Below are 23569 nucleotides of genomic sequence, written 5' to 3'. Positions count from 1 at the left end.
TCCTGCAACCTATCCTTATGAAGAAAAACTGTCTCTAACTACTCCAGATTAGAAATTTTATGAGTTCAATAAAATGACGATTACTCATACAATATCTGCATTCTGAATTCCTTTCAATATTCTGCTTGCCAATAACAGTCTAGGTCTAAACATGCAAAAATTAGCCGTCATAATATTTTCAGCACAAATCACTACTGATTATGTATGAGGGCAGCACTTTTCTGGAACATTCATTCCATAATGTCATGTTTGAAGAATAATGAATAAAAAGTTGAAAATATAACTGTGGGAGTTAATATTATGGATGTCTAGGGAAAGATGAGATTGATTTCTTATAGAGAGGAATATTAAAAAAATTCACTCCTGTATCATTTGATACTAGTACATATCTAGAAGGACCAACTGATTCAACTGATTCAACTGATGAATAACGTGTATATTAAGTAAATTTGAGGAAAAAAGAACGCCATGGCAAATCCTATAGTAATCTGGATTCTAACAGATTTATGAGTTGAGACTTTCATAGTTTTAGATAAAAAGGATAAATAAAATAATAATAATAATAAAAAATCTGATGAGAGCATTATTGAGTTCACACTCACCTATTTTCTTTTTCTTTCCCTTTGATTCTCCACGAGTCTTCCTCTTTTCCTTCCTGTCTTTCCTCATCAGCAATACTTCTCCTTCACTAGGAACATAGTCAGGATCTTCAGACTGCAAACCTAAGGTAGATATTGGAGACTCTACCTCAATATCCTCTGCCAAGTCCTCAACCTCTTCTTTGGATTCAATTTCATCTTCTGAAATGGGTGGTCCCTGGGAAGGAGGCAATATTGTCATGAATTATATTACAACATATATGACAACCACAGCATACCTCAAACTACCACAAATACACTGATGAACTGATGATTGGATCTAAAATGCATATTGAAAATTGCTGCCTTATGACACTCCATATTAAACATTGTCTCAGTGATTCCTAGAGTATATGCTGTCAAATATCTTTTTTTAACAAAAATGCAAAATTAAGAAATATTTCCTCAATATTTTGCAGAATGGACTTCCCTCCATTACAGCTCTATCTCATGGTGTCTCATAACTATAGGTGTTGTTGATCTTTACAATTATCCCACTTGATTGTGTATAGTATACAATCAGTTACTTGAAACTATGGAAACATATATAATCTCAAAGGTCAGGAACCCTACACACACAAGTCCTGTTCATCTCTATCCATAAATCTATCCAATTTTCTCTGAAAAGTTTTCCATCATGTTCATGCTTATTATATGACAGCTAAGCCTACTCCACCCACCCACTACATATATTTTATTTGTAAAATGGTTGATTAAGCATATACCATTTTTGTAATAAGAGATGTAGGCTGGGTAAAACCAAGCAACAGTTACTCACCTGCTCAGAGTCAAGTTTACTTTTGTCTCTTTTCTTAGAATCTTTACTGCCAATAATGGTCTTAATTGATCCTGAAGTCTTTTTATCCACCACTTTGCCACGTGCATCTGGAGAGCTTACAGAGCTCAATCCTCGTGGTGCTTTTTTAGATCCTGTTTCAGATTTTCCCATTTTGTCAACTGGTGGAGAAGCGTGGGTTGGGGAAGAGCTAGTGTCCAGATGGTCCCCAACAGTACGTGCATAAGCAAGGTCAGCCACATTTGGTGCCCAGTTGCTGGTCTTTTTTAGCAGCTCTGGGTGGTAATGCTTGATATGCATCTGAAGATAGAACAAATGTAGTCATATATCAATGATAACGCTATTAGTAATTCATATTACTAACAGAAAAGTTACATTTTAAGATTAGTATTAATATATAATATTTCAATTCTACATACAATTACCTTTCCTTCTTGCTGGAAGTTTGCCTGCATTCAACTTATTTCTAAGAATAGGAGACCACCTTAATTATTCAATTAAACTACTGACCTATAGGTTTGCTTTCTGGTCTTTCTAAGGCTTCTGAATCTATCCTCAATAAGAAGATTCTTAAGCATCTATTTGATCACAATATTTCTTGGAATTCATAAAGGATAATTCAGTAGTGATTTTCTAGCCTTCCTCATTGAATCACCATCTTATCTTTAAACTTTCAGTGAAACCTTTGGCTCATGTACCTGATGGGGTCCTTCCTATTGTTCTCTGAAATTGTGTCTCCATGCTTGCACCTTGCCTAGTCAAACTCTTTCAACTCTGTCTATTAAAATCTACCTTTCCTTCTTGCTGGAAATTTGCCTACATTGAACCTGTTCCTAAAAAGAGAGACCATTCTAATCCATCAAACTACCATCCTATTGCTTTAATTTCCTGCCTATCTAAAGTTTTTAATCTATCCTCAATTGGAAGATTCTTAAACACCTATCAATTCACAACCTTCTATCTGATCACTAGTTTGAGTTCAATCAAGGCTACTCTACTGGTGATCTTCTGGCTTTCCTTCCTGAGTCTTGGTCATCCTCTTTTTCAGATTTTTGTGAAACTTTTACTGCCGTCTTAGACATATCAAAAGCTTTTGATATAGTCTGGCACAAAGCTTTGGTTTACAAACCACCCTCCTACGGCTTCTATCCTTCTCTCTGTAACTTCATCTCAAGTTTCCTTTCTGACCATTCTATTGCTGCTGTGGTAGACAGTCACTGTTCTTCTCCTAAATCTATTAACAGTGGTGTTTCTCAGAGTTCTCCCCTGTCATCCATTCTCTTCCTCTTCATCAATGACTTTCTAAACCAAACTTCTTGTCCTATCCACTCCTAAGCTAATGATACCACCTTGCACTTTTCCACATCTTTTCATAAACATCCAACCCTTCAGGAAGTAAACAGTTCACACAGGGAAGCCACAGAAAGCCTTACTTCTGATCTTTCTAAAATGCCTGATATGGACAGAGCAAGCTTAGTAATGTTCATTGCTTCAAAACTCAATTCCTCCATCTATCAACTTGACACAACCTTCCAGACAACTATCCCCTCTCCTTCAATGACACTCAACTGTCCCCCTCTTCTACACTGAACATCCTCGGTCTGTCCTTTACTTATAATCTGAACTGGAAACTTCACATCTCATCTCTAGCTAAAACAGCTTCTATGAAGTTAGGTGTTCTGAGACGTCTCCGCCAGTTTTTCTCACCCCCCCAGCTGCTAACTCTGTACAAGGGCCTTATCCGTCCATGTATGGAGTATGCTTCACATGTCTGGGGGGGTTCCACTCATACTGCTGTTCTAGACAGGGTGGAATCAAAAGCTTTTCGTCTCATCAACTCCTCTCCTCTAACTGACTGTCTTCAGCCTCTCTCTCACCGCCGCAATGTTGCATCTCTAGCTGTCTTCTACCGCTATTTTCATGCTAACTGCTCTTCTGATCTTGCTAACTGCATGCCTCCCCTCCTTCCGCGGCCTCGCTGCACAAGACTTTCTTCTTTCTCTCACTCCTATTCTGTCCACCTCTCTAACGCAAGAGTTAACCAGTATTCTCAATCATTCATCCCTTTCTCTGGTAAACTCTGGAACTCCTTGCCTGCTTCTGTATTTCCACCTTCCTATGACTTGAATTCCTTCAAGAGGGAGGTTTCAAGACACTTATCCACCAATTTTTGACCACTGCTTTGACCCTTTTAAGGGACTGGCATTTCAGTGGGCATTTTTTTTTTTATTAGATTTTTGTTGCCCTTGGCCAGTATCCTTCCTACATAAAAAAAAAAAAAAAAAAAAAAAAAAAAAAAATATATATATATATATATATATATATATATATATATATATATATATATATATATATATATATATATATATATATATATATATATATATATATATATATATATATATATATATATATATATAAAATTTCTTTATATTTACCTGAAGAAGATTTTCTTTCCTGAAACTTTTCCCACAGCCATCCTTTGGACACTGGTGGTCATTATGCTCAGTACACACAACAAATTCATTTGGAGCCACTGGAAGAGAAGACAAGGGTTACTTAAGGATTCAACAGGTCAAAATTATTTTAAGCTGTAAGCGCTTTAAGCTAATAATATTACAAATTAATCTGATTCTATTAAGATATATTCAAACCTTTGTTATTGGCACATTTCTTTACTGAGAACTTCCTACATACTGGCTGACAAAACCAGTCATTGTTGTATTGTTTCAGGTTGTATTTTCCAACAGAATTTCACAAGAAATGCTTCCATAATCTTGCTGTATCTTAAGTTTATCCTTAATGCAGAGAGCCTTCCTAACTATTCTTGCACAATGTATTATCCATGGATATCATGTTACACTGCCCCATATTTTTTAAGTTTCATTCTCTCATAAGGACTGTTTTGAAAGGCCACTGAAATGATTAGTCAGATTCTTATGAGTGTTTTTTTTTTTTCATGCATGATGCAGAATCATTGTTATGGATTATTACTAGAATCATGAAAATGCTCTTAAGAATACCAGTAAAATACACTGGAGCCCATTAAAAGTAATCAAGCTAAGATGCTAAAATGTTTAAAGAATACAAGCCATAATACTATAAGACCTATAATACCTCATTTATAACACAATAATAGTGCAGGATGTGCAGTTACTACCAACAAGCAGAACTATGGAACAAGTGCTCAGAATAAACTGTATAATGGCAGACTTACACTTACCTTATAATCATTATTTGTATGAATGTTAACTTCCAAGTTTATATGGGTAATTTACATGGTTAGTCTTTTGATACCTAATGGCAGTTCACCAAGCAGTACAATTTGTCTATTAATTTCTTTGCTTCCTGGATCCCTCTCCAAGACCTTAATTCCTTCTTTGATGTTTTTAAATATTTGACATTTTTACTTCTGTCATCTGCCTCCTTTCTCTCTATGTGTCCAAATCAACACAAGTGCTTGTTTTCATTATTTCAAAGGTGTTCCCAATTCCAAATCTGCTTATTTTTCCACCTAACTAACCATGTCTCATAGTAGTATACTCTTTTTAAGTACATTCCATCCTCTTTGTGGCATCTGTAATAGGCCAAGCTTCCCTAACATCAAGCATTGCAAATCTCACAAATATGTGTTTAGAATCTACCTTTCAAATGCCAAGAAATTATTTCCATTCTTAAAAGATAATTAACTTGCTAAACTTTCTTAACTCATTTCTGGTTTTTACTATAGGAATAGCTTCTACTTCATCTCTCTAGCAAGTCTATTTTGTACTGAGCACTTAAGTGTGGCCCCCTTGAGAATTTAACATTTAGCTGCCCTGCCAAACCTACCTATGCCATGCCTAAAATGATCTGAGAATACCTTCACTTTCGATTAAAGGTCCTCTATTGGCCATTTCTCCAAAGAAACAGGTTTTTCCATTGTAAATAAGTTCTTACTCACTACTATGCAGCGCATGAGAGTGCATAGCAGGTGCAGGAGGGGAAGCTTCCATTGTTAATGGTGAACAGAGGAAATGACCTCAGTTATTTGCCTGCACCTGTCCTGTGGTGCACAGCCATGGTTGGTCATTGTATGAGCTTGGCAATATTGGAAAACAGCATTGTCAAGTGTCATGTTATATACATCAAGTTCATTGTTATTGTCCTCAAAGAAATGGAACATTCATAAAATTTTTCATTCTAATTAGAAAAATTGATGTATTAAGATTAATCTTGAAGCAATAAATAGTAAACATATCAGACAGAAGGATGTGTGTTGTGACTGATGTGGCAGAGTGATGGGCAGGAGAATCCCTATGGGGAGCCATGCCTTAATGCTCAGTAGAAAATGGATTAAGTACAGCATCAATCATATCCACAATCTCTCATTGTAGTACAAAATTCTTTTTAACATAAGATACCTTTTACTCTTGGCTCTGCTGTACACACTGCAAATATAATGAAATGCATTACTGAGGCTATCCATTAAATCACTTCACCTTTTATGGACCTAATCACTACATACAATACATAGACAGGAATTATCATTCACACTCCCTAAAATACTACACAGACATGGGTAAACACTATTCCATAACACTGCCACACTGCTTATCATCACCTTCACTTTCTTTTCTTTTTTTTATGTAAAAGGGTCACTGGCCAATGGCAAAAAAAAAAAAAAAAAGGCCCACTCAAATACCAGCTCCCAAAGTGACATCACAGAATGATCAAATAGCAGAGGATAAGTGTCTTGAGACCTCCCTCTTGAAAGAGTCCAAGTGACAGAAAGGCGGAAATACAAAAGCAAGAAGAGGGTCCCAAAGTTTTACCAGAAAAAGGGATGAATGACTGAGAATACTGGTTAACTCTTGCATTAGGAAGGTGGACAGAATAGGGGTGAGAGAAAGAAGAAAGTCTTGTGCATCAAGGCTGTGGGAGGAGACGAGGCATGCAGTTAACAAGATCAGAAGAGCAGTTAGTATGAAAATAGTGGTAGAAGATAGCAAGAGATGCAACACTGTGGTGATGAGAGAGAAGCTGAAGACAGTCAGTTAGAAGAGAGGAGTTTATATGAACAAAAGCATTTGACTCCACCAAGTCTAAAGGAGCAGTGTGAGTGAAATCCCTCTATACATGTGAAGTATATGCCATACGTGGATGGATACGACCCCCTGTACAGAGTTAGCAACCAGTTGGGACAGGGGGGTGGGTGTTGAGAAAAACTGGTGGAGACAACTCAGAATGCCAAACTTCATAGAAATTCTATCTAGAGATGAGATGTGAAGTTTCCAGTTTAGATTATAAGTAAAGGACAGACTGAGGATGTTCAGTATAGAAGAGGGGGACAGTTGAGTGTCACTGAAGAAGAGGGGATCTGGAAGATTGTGTTGAGTTGATATGTGGAATAGATATGTTGAGTTGATATGTGGAATAGTTTTTTTAGACATTTAACAATACTAAGTTTGCTCTGCACCAATCAGAAATTACAAAGATCAGAAGTCATGCATTCTTTGGCTTCCCTGCATGAACTGTTTACTTCCTGAAGGGCTGGATGCCTACGAGAGGATGTGGAAAAGTGCAGGGTGGTATCATCAGCAAAGGAATAGATAAGACAAGAAGTCTGATTTAGATCATTGATGAATAATAGGAAGAGAGTAGGTGACAGGACAGAACCCTGAGGAACACCTCAGTTAATAAACTTGGGAGAAGAACAGTGACCATCTACCACAGCATCAACAGAAAGGTCAGAAAGGAAACTCAAGATGAAGTTATAGAGAGAAGGATAGAAGCCATTGGGGGTAGTTTAAAAATCAAAGGTTTGTGCCAGACTTTATCAAAAGCTTTTGACATGTCTAAGGCAACAGCAAAAATTTCACCAAAATTTCAAAAAAAAGATGACCAAGACTCAGTAAAGAAACCCAGAAGATCACCAGCAGAGCCACCTCGATAGAACCCATACTGGCGGTCAAATATAATGTTGTGAAGTGATAGATGTTTAAGATTCCTCCTGTTGGGGATAGATTAAAAAAAGTTTAGAGAGGCAGGAAATTAAAGCAATAGGATGATAGTTTGAGGGATTAGAAAAGAGTTGGAAAAGTCTGACTGGGCAAAGTGCAAAAACAAAGGCACAGTTTCAGAGAGACCTCATGAGGTCCATAAGCCTTCCGAGGGTTAAGGCCTGCAAGGGCATGGAAGACATCACTGTGGAGGATCTTAATGGGTAACATGAAGCAGTAGGAAGATGGAGGAGGGAAAAGGTTTAAGTGAAGAGTTCAGCTTTAGAAATAGATGAGATGGCAGTGATGCCATCAGGTTGAAATAAAGGAGGGAAGATGAAGAAGCAAAGTTATTGAAGATGTTTTTGTCCAAGTGTCAGAAGTTACAAGGGGAGTTATATCTTGAAAGATTTTGACACTTTCTATTAAGGAGTTTTTGGCTAGTTGGAGAACAGACTTTGCATGATTCCAGGCAGAAATATAAAATGTATGAGATTCAGGTGATGGAAAACTCAAGTACTATTTGTGAGCCACTTCTCTATCATGTATGGCATGAGAACAGGTTGTGTTAGACCAAGATTTGGATGGTTTAGGTCGAGAGAACGAATGAGGAATGTATGCCTCTTTGTCAGACACTATCACCTCTGTTATGTGCTCAGCACATAGAGACTATGTAGCTTTGAGGGAAGAACAATCACATGTTTTAATATTGATCCTTGCACATTGTGGTGTGGTGATGATTTTGCCCTATGGACCAGGAGGTCAGTAATAGCATGTAAGCAAAAGACGTGTCTTGACTCTTTCCCTTCAGTCCTTTCACATTTTGATGAAGACTCTGCTAATCATGGGATTTTTTTTGGAGTAGATGTCTGTATAACAGCTCTGCTTATCCTGATGTATGGATCAGAGACCTTAGTGTGGAATAGGATACAACAATTGAGAGTGCATATTATAGAAATAAGTTATCTGAAAGGGACATATGGAGTGACACGAAGGGAGCATGAGAGCAATTAGGAAGTGTAAGAGAGATGTGTAAGTGGTGAAATGGATGAAAAGGAACAGTAATATATATGACCATATTAAGAGAATGAAGAGTGAAAAGTTTGTAAAGAAGAGTAGGTATATGAGAAAAGTTGAAGGTATTAATAGAAGAGGAAAGTCACCTGAAGGATAGAAGGATAGGGTAAAGCAGTACATGTGTGAAAGAGGTGTTAGTAGAGGCCAAACACTTTAACAAACAAGATGTATGAATAGGAGAGGTGGAGGCTTCCCTTCCATGGCCAACTTCTTGACAAATAATCCTGGATGAAGTGAGGCACCAGAGATAAAGATACATTGAAAAATACTTCAAGAAATATAAGATATCAAGCTAAGTTTGTAGCTGAGGATTTGTTATTGTATGCCCACATATGACTGAAACATATGAAAAATCACTATAAGCTACATTACACAACTGCTGTAAGCACGAAATTTTTCTTTTTGTTCTATGTTTATGCATTATCAATGATCTGTTTACCATAGCCTACACATCAATGGATAAAAAATCTTATCTTAAGCACTTTTGGGAGGAATATTTTTTTTGTTAACTGTAAAATATTTGGATGTTAGCTAATTTCTACTTTTTTTTAATATTTCATTTTTTTCCTATTTTTTGTTTATACTGTGATACAATACAACTACTAAGCTTCAAAGTGAGAAAGAAATGAGCCCTCTCTGAAGAAAGTCAATTTGGTATGAACATTAAAAGTAAAATATCTTCTGAGCTGCTTTAAATGACTGCCACAGAAAGTTGTGAAAAAAGTGTAGATTTTGACCAAATCCAAGAATAAGAGAGTTAAAGCAAATGTTAGTTTGGTATAGGGATATGCTAACTACTCAACAACAGTTATCCTGCCACATTTAAAATACCGTACAGCTCACTCACCCATACCTGGAGGTGGTAAAAAAAAAAAAAAAAGTAAAGGGATTAAATGCCTTCCCAATTAGAATTTAGTCTTTTGTGTGTTACACTGATGATTCTTTGTTGCATTTATTAACTAAAACATGTCTCCATAATACCAATAATAAAAGAAATTATAATGAATGGCTGTTTCTATACTTTTTTGTACTCATATACCTTTCTTTGTAAAGTAAAAGAGGTGTGTTGTACATCAACTCTGTGCATTCTTAGCATGGCTTACAGTAACTTAGATCTATTTTATTTCTTTTTATGATTAATGATTTCCAAGTAACATGCTAACTTATTGACAATGCCAACATCTTGAATACTGATGCTGTGAAACAATCTATTATTTCTTTATATAAGTAACTGATCAGATTTGTGGTCACAAATAATTTTTGTCTGAAAGTTCAAACTTATTCATGTCATATGTATTATGTATCTAATAATTGATGCCAAACCTGATACCATAAACCCTTGTACTTGTATTTATAGTCTATTTACTGCACTTTATCTCTAAAACAGTTACCCTGCTGCATGACACTCACAGACAGGCTCCTTCTTGAGCACATGTCGCTGCCGGATGGGTGCTGCACTGGGCCTCATGGGTTCAGGTGTTGGCTCAGTAGATGTATATCCACCTACACCCACAGGATCCTTGCCCATCAGTTCCCCTGATATCAAAATTATACAATATCACATCATTAAGTAGTACTTCTTTAATGTGAAATGTTAAAATAGTAATCTTAAAATAAGCGAATAAGACTACCTAGTTTTATTTCTTAGAAAATATGCACCAGCATAAATTCATACTTTCAATGTTGCTTCATTTTCTTAAGATGGTGTCACATGAATAAGCTGATGCTGTTGATGGAAGGCAGGAATCATGAACAAGCAATATTGTTCAAATAAAAATAGTTACATTTAAAACTGCCATGGATCAGTATTGTTGATAATCAATCTATTAGCTAAACCAGGCTTAAGTTCTAATCCTGATCAAGGTGATAACAGACTCAAAGGAGATTTAATGATCAGTCATCCTTTTAGGTTCAATATGTAAATGAATATCAGACAATAATTAGAGGTTGATAATATATTAATCTAAATAAAACAATCATCATATTTTATAAGTGAATTCCCCAGATAGGAAGTGAATTCATCCACATTACCTATGAATGTAAACCTCTGCTATTTTCCAGGGTCTTTTCTTGGAAGGAGAGACACATTGAAAGACCTCACTGATACACAATTAATCGACCAATGGTAACTGGACTGAGAAGATACTTTGTGACTGATCTGGTACAATATGCAAGGCCTATTACAAGAGATAAAGTCATCTCCCCAAAGGCAACAGTGATTATAGTTCTTAGTTACCTTACCATGGATAGAATGCAATGATGCAGTAACAGTGACTTGGGTCCATCAAAACAAACAATAAGCAAAGTATAAAAGTGGCAGTGTATACACTTCACAACCTTCTATCTGATCACTAGTATGGGTTCCATCAAGGCTGCTCTACTGGTGATCTTTTAGCTTTCCTTACTGAGTCTTGGTCATCCTTTTGGTGAAACTTTTGCTGTTACCTTAGACATATCAAAAGGTTTTGATAAAGTCTGGTACAAAGCTTTGATTTCCAAACTATCCTCCTACAGCTTCTATCCTCCTCTTTGTAACTTCATCTCAAGTTCTCTTTCTGACTGTTCTATTGCTACTGTGGTAGATGGTCTATTAACAGTGGTGTTCCTCAGAGTTCTGTCCTGTCATCCACCCTCCTATTATTTATCAATGATCTTCTAAACCAAACTTTTTGTCCTATCCACTCCTACACTAATGATACCACCCTGCATTTTTCCATATCTTTTCATAGACATCCAACCCTTCAGGAAGTAAACAGTTCATGCAGGGAAGCCACAGTGCACCTGACTTCTGATCTCTCTCTAAAATTTCTGATTGGGACAGAGCAAACTTAGTATTGTTCAGTGCCTAAAAAACATAATTGCTCCATCTATCAACTCAACACAACCTTTTAGATAACTATCCCCTCTTTTTCAATGACACTTAACTGTCCCTTTCTTGTACACTGAACATTCTCAGTCTGTCCTTTATTTATAAGCTAAACTGGAAACTTCACATTTTATCTCTGGCTAAAAGAGCTTCTATGAAGTTAAGCATTTTGAGTCATCTCCATCAGTTTTTCTTACCTTCCAGCTGCTAACTCTGTATCTATCCACATATGGAATATGCTTCACATGTATAGAGGGATTCCATTCATACTGCCCTTTTAGACAGAATAGAATCAAAAGCTTTTATCTTATCAACTCCTCTCCTCTAACTGACAGTCTTCAGCTTTTCTCTCATTGTTGCAATGTTGCATCTCTTGCTGTTTTGTTATTTTCTGCCACTATTTTCATGCTAGCTGCTCTTCTGATCTTGCTAACTGCATGCCCCCCCTCCTCCCATGGCCTCACTACACAAGATTGTTTCTTTCTCTCACCCTATTTTATCCACATCTCTAATGCAAGAGTTAACAAGTACATAAGAACATAAGAACATAAGAAATAAGGGAAGCTGCAAGAAGCGACCAGGCTTACACGTGGCAGTCCCTGTATGAAACACACCTACCTATTTCCATCTGCTATCCCCATCCATAAACTTGTCTAATCTTCTCTTAAAACTCTCTAGTGTCCTAGCACTAACTATTCTCGATCATTCATTCCTCTTTATCAACACCTCACTATACACCTAACCTACCTAACCTGGTAATGTGGAATGGCCAAAAGAGATATCCAGGAGAGAGAAAAAAAAAAAAAAAAAAAACTTGCTCCTTTATTATTCTCCTATAGAAGCTGATCACTTTGTATAAATGTTACACAATCAGCAACCACACTTAGACAACTGGTTGAAGAAGTGTAAAGTCAATAACAAAAGTGGAGAAAGTAAAAATAACTTTTATACACTCCCTGATGCAGGTCATGTCCAGCAGCAATACAAGGTTAGTTGATGATTTATTTAAATATTCCTTCGCTTTTCCTTTCATAATATGAATGTTTCAAATAATGTTCCTATTTCTTATCCAAGAAAAAGGCATTAGTCAAGATGAAAATGAGTTTTATCATCTTCATGGATAAAATTAATAGGATTAAAGCTGAAATTAAAGCAAAAAAAAATTTGGAACAGAATAGTAATTAATCAGCTGATTCTGGCATCTTATACTTGCTAATAGAAGAAAGGTGAAACAAACTCACCACTTATATGGCTTACCATCAATATGGAGTGTGAGATTAATCAACCAGTAGTGGGGAACCTATCACATACATGCGCTGGCCATAAGACTGTCCTGTACACACAAAGCTTGTACCTTTAGTCAAAATTTATTTAAATTCTCTAAAGCAATTTAGAGATTATTTGAACATGACTGGTAAACATATAGTATCAATCACTTCAATACCTTATCAACAAAACTCTATCATATGATCAGTAAACATGCATCTACTCCTCACTTGTTTCCTCTTTCTGAGCCAAGTTTTTTCTTATTAGCCTTTCGTAATGTGCAGCATGCCATTTTTGGTCTCTAGTAGCATGCTTTATCAAACAGAATACGGGAGAACATAATAGGAGAAGTTTCAAGCTAGGTTCCTTGCAAGTGGCTGATATAAAAAAAAGTGCTACATAATAGTTGACACATGAAAATAAACTTAAAATAAAGCACACATGATGAGAATGATGGAAAGAAAAAAATAATGAAATTAGATCCCCCACAAAAAAATAAATAAATAAATAAAAATAAATAAATAAATATATAAATAAATAAATAAATAAATAAATATATCAATAAATAATAATAATAATAATAATAATAATAATAATAATAATAATAATAATAATAATAATGATAATAATAATGATAATAATAATAAATAAGACACTATTCTTATTTTGATACAAAAATCTAAAACAAAATTTATCAACTAAAATTAAAATAAAATGAAAAGGGATACAACATAACATAATAACTAAATACCTGAAGGAGTGGATGCAGAAGCAGGCAATGATCGGGGTAGTGATGAAGGCATGGTGGGGGACCAGGGGGCAGCCGAGGCACCCAACAGGGAAGGAGGTAACGTACCTATGTGCTCTGTCTTGGGGATTATGGGAATTTCAAGTTTCATCCGGGGTGACTCACTGTGTTTTGACACGTCAGTCTGCCTTATTTCTGATTTCTTCATGTCAGGCTTTTTCCCAGTTGCTGTTTTAGTAATACCACATAGTTCTTGTACTGGGAATTTGACTTCTGGCTCCTTAACCTGGAAAAAAAAAAAAGTTTCAAGCATTTCTTACTGACAAAGAAGGAGTTATTGATAGTACATTAAAATAAAAAAAACACTTATAATGTATTTAATGTGACTTTCCATGAGCAGCTAATGAATTCTGAATGAGAAGCATCACTTCATAAAATGCCATGACTATTCTATCTTGATTTAGTGCAATGACAATGACTTTACGCTTAATATTTGTAGTTACAGTCAGTCGGCCAATGTTCACTGGCTTTTCTCTCTTTTGCACCCATTTCACTATGCCTAATCTAACTTTCATGGTGACTGCTTTTCTTTTCCTCAATGGAATTCCATCAGAAGAGTCTGCCTCACACTTGTGAGCCACGTTGAAGGGCAAAAAGGCAATACAAATGAAAGCTAATGAGTAATAATCCAAAATGGCACACATCCGAGACTAATCAGTGTTTTCTTTCTCAATCTATCACAGCATGATGACATATTCCTCCACTGCACTCACCAACTACATAGTTCTTTGTATTATTTTCATTTTTCATCAAAATGTAACACGTAATATATTTCTTGTTTGCTTTCTTAATTTAATTTAGAAGATATTGTAATTGGCTATGCACATATGGATTTTGGGGTGTTCTTTAGCCATGTTAGGGAATTCAGGTGAGAGTGGGCAACACACTCACAGCAGCCAGGCAGCGTCCATGGTGCAACATGGGATGTCCCTTGGTGAAATTGTGAATCAATAGAAAAACACTATGTCAGCATGCTTCACATTGCCAAAGATTTATGGCATTGCCATCAGTTTGTTTTTTCTTCTAAACTGATACAAAAAAAATCTAAACATATTCATGGTCTCAGCAAGAAACTGGAAGTGACTGACTGACAATCAGATGATTTGCTCCCAGCCTCCTTCCTCCCTCATCTCTAACTGGCAGGCATGGTGCCATGTAGTGTATCATTTTACTTACTGTTAATTACAGCCATACTATCCTTGCTTAATGTTTATTGGAAAATCACCTGTCCATTAATACCATTTGTCTCATTTTGAGATACTGTAAAGCTCCATAACTTTTTAAAGTTATGATTAAATCATTCACAATTTCACTAAGGGACATCCCACATAGTGCCATGGACACTGCCTGGCTGTTAAGAATATGTTGCCTGCCCACATCTGAATTTCATAACATGGCTAAACAAGGCCACAAAATGTATATATGCATAGAACATTTTCGAGTTAAAATGGTTTCTACTTTCAATTCTAGTAATATTTGCAGAACTTAAGTTTGTGTGTGTATCATGTAAAATATAACTACAATCTCATCGTATTCAATTTCAAATATTCATAACTATGACAGAATTGTGAAAATCTGAAGACAAAAATAGTTTAGACTTTCAGGTCAAGGTATGTACGAGTATACAAATGCTACAAAGATCCTTATCTAAATCATTATAAAAATTTGCTTACCTCTGAGGTGGATGGATCTTTTTCTGATTCTTTCTGCTCCTCATTAGCTTTTACATTACTTCTTGCATCTGTCTGGCCATCAATCACTTCTGTTTTTGTATTTGGGAGGTAAAAAGAAAAAAAAGACATAAGATTTTGTCCTGTCTGCATTCCTCAAGCAGTTTACCATTCAAAACTATTCCTCTCCCTACCATCTATCATCCTAATAGCATTCATAATTTTTGTGGGTCAAATTTTTTTTTTTTTTTTTACATATCCTTCCAGTGTCTTTTACAAATTACCTCAACACCTTTGAATTAGTTGCAAATCCTTTATAACCTAATCTAAGAATCCTCCAGTCACCTCTCTTACACTAATATCCCTAAGAACATGAAGCAACAAAGGAACTTCAGAGACAGTCGTACTTGAACAGGAAACCAACAACTCATGTTATTTTCTACTCAAACACATGCTCTACTGCTTACATAAAAACTTCTCAGTCCCTTTAACAATGTAATACTAAGCCCATAGAGTTTTAAAAATAATCCATATCTCTTTTCAATCATATGCTTTCTCTAAGTCTATGAATGCCTGAAACACATTTTCATCTTTTGCTAAATATTTTCCACACATGTCTCACAGCAAACACCTGATCTATGAAATCCCTCCTTGTTCTAGAGACTCCTTGGTACCCTCTGTAACACTTTTGGTGAACACTTTACCTTATATCTCACCTATAACACTATACTCAAAGACTTAAACCAACTGAATTAGTAAACTCATACTTATCACCTTATATAAAGGAACCACAAATGCACTTGGCTTCCTAGTCAACTAGTTCCATAATGCTCATAAATATTACTAAATACCTGTCCCGTCACTCTTCATTTGCACAATAAGTGTGATGCATATGAATAAATGTGATGAAGGAAAAAAAGAAAAAAAAGCAAACCTCTCATATTTTTGACAGAGAAGTCAAATTTTTCAATATCACAGGTCACTTTGAACTCTTCACAGTAACGATACAGATCATTTTTACTTCGAATCTTCTTCCCATCAGGCCTGAAAATTTTTGGATCTATTAAGTCACTGTGTTATTTTCAGAAAATGTTCAATTCATATATCAACGTATATCATACATATCTATGAAATATGTGATACTACTTGTAACAGTCTGTAATATGAGTTGAAACTAAAAAGAAAATGCAGGGATACAGAGCAAAATTACATAAGGACTCACGCTAAATAGAAGGTGTCCCATTTACCAGCAGTGGTCCCATGAGTACGCTGACTGCAGCATTTCTTCCAACCATCACTCATATCAATTGATACAATTCTAGGAGCTGCAAAGAAAACATAAATCTTAATGTACAGTTTTTACATAAAAATGCAAACAAAAATAATAATCATACTTGACACTGCCATCTTCATCATTATTTGAAGAAGGAAAGAATAGAAGTCATTTTAAAATATGTTCTTTACATTAACTTTCATTCATAGCTAAACACAACTTTAAATAGTTAAAACATCTATACTCTTCAAATGACCTGACATTCACAACCAAATTATTCCCAGTACCATTTGTATCACTTTACTCTTATTCACTGAATTTTCATGCTTAAATACACTCTTCCAAGCTCCTCTACCAGCTATCCAATTTTTCTCCTAGCTTTCAGCTGAGTACTATAATCTACAAACAGCAGGTGATTCAGATTCACTCTTTACCATCACCATTCATCAGCCTCAAACCTCTACCTAACATTTTAGCATTCAACTTTCCTATGTACAATGTCACCATATAAACATTAAGCAACCAAGATGACATCACACATCTTGCTACATCATCACTTGAGTAAAAAACATTAATTCATTCTACTTCCCACTTTTAACTCATGCTCTATCTGTCATTTCTATATATCAATTTCTCTGATGCCGTGCTACCTATGGAAGAATCCCCAAGGGGGTGGCACTGGCTGAGAGCCTCCACTGCTCCTTATTGAGGCATTTTCTTCTTAATTGTTTATGCATATGGCCTCTACTAACACCTCTTTCATACTTAATTTTCTATGTAAGAGGGGCTCTGGCCTAGGGCAACAAAAAATTAGATGGGGAAAAAAAGGCCCTTCATAAGTGACACTCCTTAGAAATGGCAAACCAATAAGAAAATAAAAAATTACTTGAAGTATCTTGGAAACTCTTTTGGAAGAATTTAAGTCATAGGGCAAGAGAGAGAATCACAGTGCTCTTACACAAGACTGGACTGTCGGGAGCCTCAGAGGTTGTAGCCTCTGCCTGGTGTGGAGCTATCTCCTCCTGGCTCTCAGTGGCTGCCTCACGTCCTTTCTTCTTGGAGAATGAAGTCTTTCTGCTCTGTGTTGACCTGATTTGCTGCTGCTGCTGCTGGTGCTGCTTTTGCTGTTGCTGTGGTTTCTGTTGTTCCTGCTGCATCAATTGTTGTTGTTGATGTCGTGGGGAGGATGTGGGTACTTTCCCTTGACTCTGGTGCTTTGGAAAAGAAAAGTTAGTAGAGAGAGAGAGAGAGAGAGAGAGAGAGAGAGAGAGAGAGAGAGAGAGAGAGAGAGAGAGAGAGAGAGAGAGAGAGAGAGAGAGAGAGAGAGAGAGAGAGAGAGAGAGAAAACATAATAGACCTGAGCATGATCACTACATTCCACAATATATTTTTCTATTCATCACAATGCATTTCCAAATTAATCAAATGAAGTGCAAGTTAGAAAGATGCAAGATAGATACTATAAAGCTGTACAGAGTTTAGATTTTTTGCATATTTTGACAACAGTTTTCTTGAATTTTCTTGAAAACTTGTCACAAAATACTTTGATGGTTTTATAAGAAAATTATGTGTCAGAATTTTCATTTTTGGTTTTGTTGTCAAGAAAATCCAAAATTTTTCTTCATTCGGATATTTCTCTTATGCTAGAAAAAAAAAATCAAAATTGTCACTTTTTTTTTTTCATTTGTAGGTATTTTAATTCCCTTTCTAATGAGACCAGAAGCATCAAAATTAGACAATAAATGACAGAGAAATATACCTCAATAGTGCAATAAGTTAGTTTTGAGATACAAGACTTAGTTTAGAGGGACAATCATGTGCTTTTCATCCATATATAGCTACATAATACTGAAATTTTTAGGTACCAAATATTATAATGTATTTGTTTTGAGTTGTAGATGATTTTGAGCCATAATTGCTAATGTTAGATTCATAGATAACTTGTTTTGTTGGCATCTGGAATCTCTGAGATGGAACATTGCACACTTCATTTTTACAATGAGGGTGTGCCACACTGATGCTCAGCTAATATCTGGCATGCTTTTGCCAATACCTTGCTCCTTTGGGTAAGGTAAGACTTCTTCTTACCCAATGTGGTAAAAGAGAGCAAAAACTGGGAAGTGAGTGAACACTAAGTGGGTAAAGAAGTTGATGAAATAAAGAGCATCACAAGCTCCCTCCCTCTCTCTAAGCATGCACAACATGCATTGTCACTGAGAGTGTCTGAGGACCTTACTTACCCTCACTCTGCTAAGCTGTGAGAGGAAACTTCCATACTCCACCATGAAGATAATGTTCCTCATAAACTTTCTTAGTTTTTTAATGAATATTTTTCTACAACCATCTCCTGCCTTGACTGAGTGACTGAATGTGGGGCATTTAAATTAGGGGGCATTTAAATTGCTGTTTAAATGGCAATTAAATGTGGATGATGAATTATCATATGCGCATTGTGAAGTATTAGACCTAAGGATGTCATGTGATGATTTTTGCATTTTCAACATTTTTCGGATTTTCAACTCAGTCGGTCCCCTTAAGTGTTACAAATTTCATTATATTAACTTATTTACTCATTTAGTGTTATTATCCAATTACAGGCATTCAGTAGATTATTTTGTTAATGTAATAGATAGCTCTCTGCTATTCTGCATTAACCATAAGATAAAAAATCTTACCTCATATTTGCGTCTTTTCTTCAGTGACTGAAAAAGTTCTTCAACCGCTGCCTTTCTCTTTGACTTCCTCTTCTGCTCAATTATTTCAACATCAAAGATGTTTTTCCTTACTGGTGTGACAGTTTCCACTTCCATGAGTTCTTCAACTGAAAATGCACCCATCTTAATAACCACTTTCACAAAACATTCAATTATACAGTGAGATATGAATGTTATGCATACTGTCTGCATTCTCTACCTTTTCATATCACCTTTCTGAAATATTCATGTTCAGTAACAATCTTTGATTCTAGTCAAATTCTTCAAAGAATTTCACTAAAGAGGTTTATGCTTCAATTGTTACAGCATTCTCTCTACCCCCCTTTCTTCATAAAAAAAAAAAAAAAAAAAAAAAAAACTAAACAAATAATCTAAAAGATCTACATGATATATAGATATCATTTTTCCCTGTATGTACATAATATATAGACATCATTTTTCCCTGTATGTAACTGACAATTTGCATGTCTTATGGAAAATAAATAAATAAATAAACAAATAAATAAATAAATAAAATAAAAAGCCCAAAACTTGCTTTGTCATGATATAAATATCTCAAGTATTACCAACGCTATGATGATCATTTTAGGTTGAATTATAAATCTGATCATAATGAAAATAACTATAAAAGATATGAAAATATAAGGAAGTGATTTCTAGCAAACTATACTTTCTTGTAAAATGGATATAATTAATCTCTAAGATGAATAACCATTATTCAGAGAAAAATAATGCCTGCCTATCAGTATGTTGTTCCATAGACCTTCCCACAGACCAGACTGACTTCTCTGGAAGTAGGTGTGGGAGTACTTGGCTGGGCTCTTCAGGATGTACCCTGTATTTACTGAGGTCTCAGGATTGGAGTAGGTGTAGGGTAGGGGAGTCTCATTATGAAGGGACAAGGATAAACCAGAGTACGCTATCAGGCATTGCTGTGGATGTGTGTGGCAAGCTGTGCTGTACCTGGGCCCTTTTGGTATAGTATGGTGGGCCACAGACTCTCCCCTTCCAAGGGTCGATGAGGATAAGAGTGTGAATGATGTGTGTGTGTGTGTGTGTGTGTGTGTGTGTGTGTGTGTGTGTGTGTGTGTGTGTGTGTGTGTGTGTGTGTGTGTGTGTGTGTGTGTGTGTGTGTGTGTGTGTGTGGTGCCTTATCTGGGCCACACCCCATTTGGGATTGCTGACCTGGTGTATAGACATATAAATAAAAAGATTGACCTGTACTGGGACAGGCACCTGATAGACACTATACAGTAAACCATCTCCAACACTTCACATTGCCATTAGTGTTCTACACAACTAAACTCTTCAGGACAACTCTTGCTGCACTGTCCTCACCACCACTCTAACCACAATGCTCTCTTCCACTTACTACATTCACCCCACCTCTACACACACTAACTGACCTCCTGGGTGGATCTCAAGACACTGGCCTGGCCTTCAAATCCTCAAGCACACCAGGAGCTTTTCCCTTAAGAAAGGACAACTCACCAGAATTTGATCATCTGACCTATCTGCTACCAGCACCTTCAGGATACTATAGGCTGTGGCACCACAGCTCACACAGCCCCATTAAATCCACAAGAGGAAAAAGAAGGATGTAGGTAAGTGAGGAGAAAAAGAAGTAAAAAAAGTACTCTTCACCATATCTTAGGAAAAAATAAGTTGGTAACACTCTCCAATGGTGAATCTTATAGATTCCTATATTGTTGGATATAAGTTGAAAACCTTCTGTCTGCTATGCTGGCAGGAAAGAACAAATTAAATGTGCTACTTATTCACTACTTTCCCTAACATTTAATGTGCTTCTATTACAGACAATGTATATCTGCACTTCAGCACTTGAGTGTTAAGCTGTGAATCAAATCATTTGCCTCTCTGTTTCATATAAGCTTGGCACTTAGCACTTCTTATAATTTTTAAGCACAAAGCTCTTGTCATTAAGCTAAAAGGCTGAAGGACAACAATATTAAAAATAAATAAATAAAAAATAGTAACCTCTGCTAGACACTGCAGAGGACTGGCCTGGCTCAGGGCTGGAGGAGCGAGAGTCAGTAGAGCTGGCACTGGTGGCTCCTGGGGACAACAAGCTATCCTCATCATCTGTCACAGGCTGTTTGGATGGAGTGCCTCTCTGTTCCTCTATCTCACCCACCTGTTTTAAAAAATACTGAATGTTAGCTTTATAATTCCATGTTGTATGATACAATAAAATTAAATATAGAATTCTATTAAACATGCAATAATTTTAATTTGTGCATCAACTGGTTTTTTAAGTGGTGAAAAATGTATAAAAGAATCTAAAGAGAAGTGATGAAAACAATAAAGAGAGTGGAAACACAGATGTAGATGTGATTGTGGCCAGATATTAAAGTACAGAAAAGAAACTGAGAAACTGTAATTGAAAAGATGTGTCTGATATGAGAATGCCTATGGGAAGTGATACATGTACCACAAGACTGGACAATGGCCATCATTGTTCCATTCTATAAATGGAAGTAGCATAAATGAATGTGGGAATTTATAAAATAATGGAGAGGTACAATGCATGGTATAATAAAACAATCCATGTACAACTAAACAGTATGATTAGCAGCTGCTCTTCTCTTAATGTTCACTTTCTATTGGCTGCTTTGTTTAGAAGAGTATGGCATAGCCTTAAAATTTTACTTTAAGAAAATAACAAATGCATTGGATCAAAGAATTATTGTACATACCAATGATAAGATAGAAAGAGTACATGAACATATTATTTAAAAGAAGGAAATTGAAATGCAACTGGAAACCTTGAGTGTACATATGAAAGCAAAAACTGCAATATTGAAGTACAGTACTCTCTTGAGTTTTGTGCTTGCCTTCTTTCCAAGGCATTGCAAAACTTGGGATATTGAAAATGCTGAAAAAAAAAATATTTTGACTGCACAGCCTAGAACTGTATGTATGTGCTCTTTTGCCTCACATCTGTCATGATGTGGCAATGTAGACTCTCACATTTAGAACTGTGTGAGTGTGTATGCATTCTCCAGATCTATCATGATGTAGCAGTGTGGTGCTGCCACATTCTAGAATTGTGTGAATGTGGGTATTGTCATCACATCCTGTGTGATGCAGCAGTGTGATGCCACCGCATCTAGAACTGTGTGAATGTGTGTATTGTCATCACATCCAGCATGACAGTGGTGCAAAGCCACCATATCTAGAACTGTGTGAATGAGTGCACTGTCATCATATCCAACATGATGCAGTGGTGTTGAGCCTGCACATCTATATGAATGATACAGTGTGGCAGTGTGTTACCACAGCGCTGCTGCTCCATGATGCAGCTCTGTGTGGTGAATGCAGCAACACCACAGTAATGAGACACCTCTCATTTCTTTTGTGTTTTCTTAATGCAGCACCACTGTTTCCCCCTCTCTCACAAACAAGGGCTTTATCCACATAAATATTCTGGATATTCAGGTATGTGAGCTTTACACGGAAATATGTAAACAATACATGGCACATATGTATTTATTTTCATTATCTGGTAGAAAGACAACACCCATATGCAATGGAAATGTGAAACTTGAGGAGATAATGGGCAAAAGTTGGGTTTATAAGAATTCTGAACTCAGCACAAAACTTGAGAATCTCAAAACTGATACAGCAAAAGTCCTGTCTTTCGGTATCCATTCTGAAAACCCTTATGTTTCAGCACTTTTGCAAAATAGTCCCATTCCAAAAGTTATCTGATGTTTTGGCAATATATTTCCTAAATGTACTGGTATAAGGTAAGTTTAAAAATGACTCACAAAGAAGGTAGAAATTAAGAGGCACAAGAGTGGTTAGTGAGTTACCCTCCCTGATGCATTAACTACACATTGGTGTATTATGCACATTTTATATGTTTAATTTATATAAAATCATGTTCTTTGTATGCTGTTTTCTCTTTCAGGATGCTTTATCAACAGTTCTGTAATACAGACATGTTTGTTGCACTTGGTATCATATGTTTTAGCCTGAAAACTTACCTTTGACAAGGGTCACAGAATCCAACCCTATTTTTGCCATTAGTTATATGTTTTGTTATACAAGAATTTGCTATACAAAAAAAATCAAATGGAACTGCTCATATCATTGAGACCTCCCTGTAATATGCCTTGGAGACATTAATTTGTGTTTTCTGCAAATAACTAAATAAATATATATAGGAGATGAAATTCACACTTGATCTTTCAACATATGCAATGTTTTGGTACCTATTTAGTCCTGTAAATGCTGAAAGACAGGGCTTTTACTATAACATGAAACTCAGGAGGGTAGTGTATAGAGAGAAGCCACAGGGGACACAAAACAGTGCAACTCAGTGCCAGGCTTCACTTGTTCCAACAACTTACCTATCCATATATGGAGTTTGCTTCACATGTATGAGGGAGGGGTTCCATTCATACTGCTCTTTTAGACAGGGTGGAATCAAAAACTTTTTGGTTTTATGAACTTC

General features: G+C 36.1%; 1 protein-coding gene across 14 annotated transcripts in view; it reads right to left on the bottom strand.

The window, feature by feature from the left end:
• LOC135105514 (PHD finger protein 20-like) overlaps positions 1–23569 on the bottom strand; it is a 58456-nt gene that overhangs the window by 27943 nt on the left and 6944 nt on the right. For 9 of the 14 annotated variants that reach the window (XM_064013678.1, XM_064013679.1, XM_064013680.1 and 6 more), the window contains exons 6-17: positions 21088–21244; positions 19051–19196; positions 17334–17589; positions 16325–16427; positions 16037–16146; positions 15106–15194; positions 13376–13658; positions 9903–10028; positions 5838–5864; positions 3873–3970; positions 1417–1734; positions 603–816 (exon numbers count right to left, since the gene is read on the bottom strand). In XM_064013678.1, coding sequence (XP_063869748.1) covers positions 603–816; positions 1417–1734; positions 3873–3970; positions 5838–5864; positions 9903–10028; positions 13376–13658; positions 15106–15194; positions 16037–16146; positions 16325–16427; positions 17334–17589; positions 19051–19196; positions 21088–21244 — 1927 coding nt within the window. The remainder of the gene's footprint in view (positions 1–602; positions 817–1416; positions 1735–3872; positions 3971–5837; positions 5865–9902; positions 10029–13375; positions 13659–15105; positions 15195–16036; positions 16147–16324; positions 16428–17333; positions 17590–19050; positions 19197–21087; positions 21245–23569) is intronic. The other 5 variants (XM_064013684.1, XM_064013683.1, XM_064013689.1 and 2 more) reach the window with 5 other exon arrangements.

Source organism: Scylla paramamosain, chromosome 12, assembly GCF_035594125.1.
Source record: "Scylla paramamosain isolate STU-SP2022 chromosome 12, ASM3559412v1, whole genome shotgun sequence".
Lineage (NCBI taxonomy): Eukaryota > Metazoa > Arthropoda > Malacostraca > Decapoda > Portunidae > Scylla > Scylla paramamosain.
Note: the sequence above shows the minus strand (reverse complement) of the source record. Positions and strands in the feature narration are given on the sequence as shown.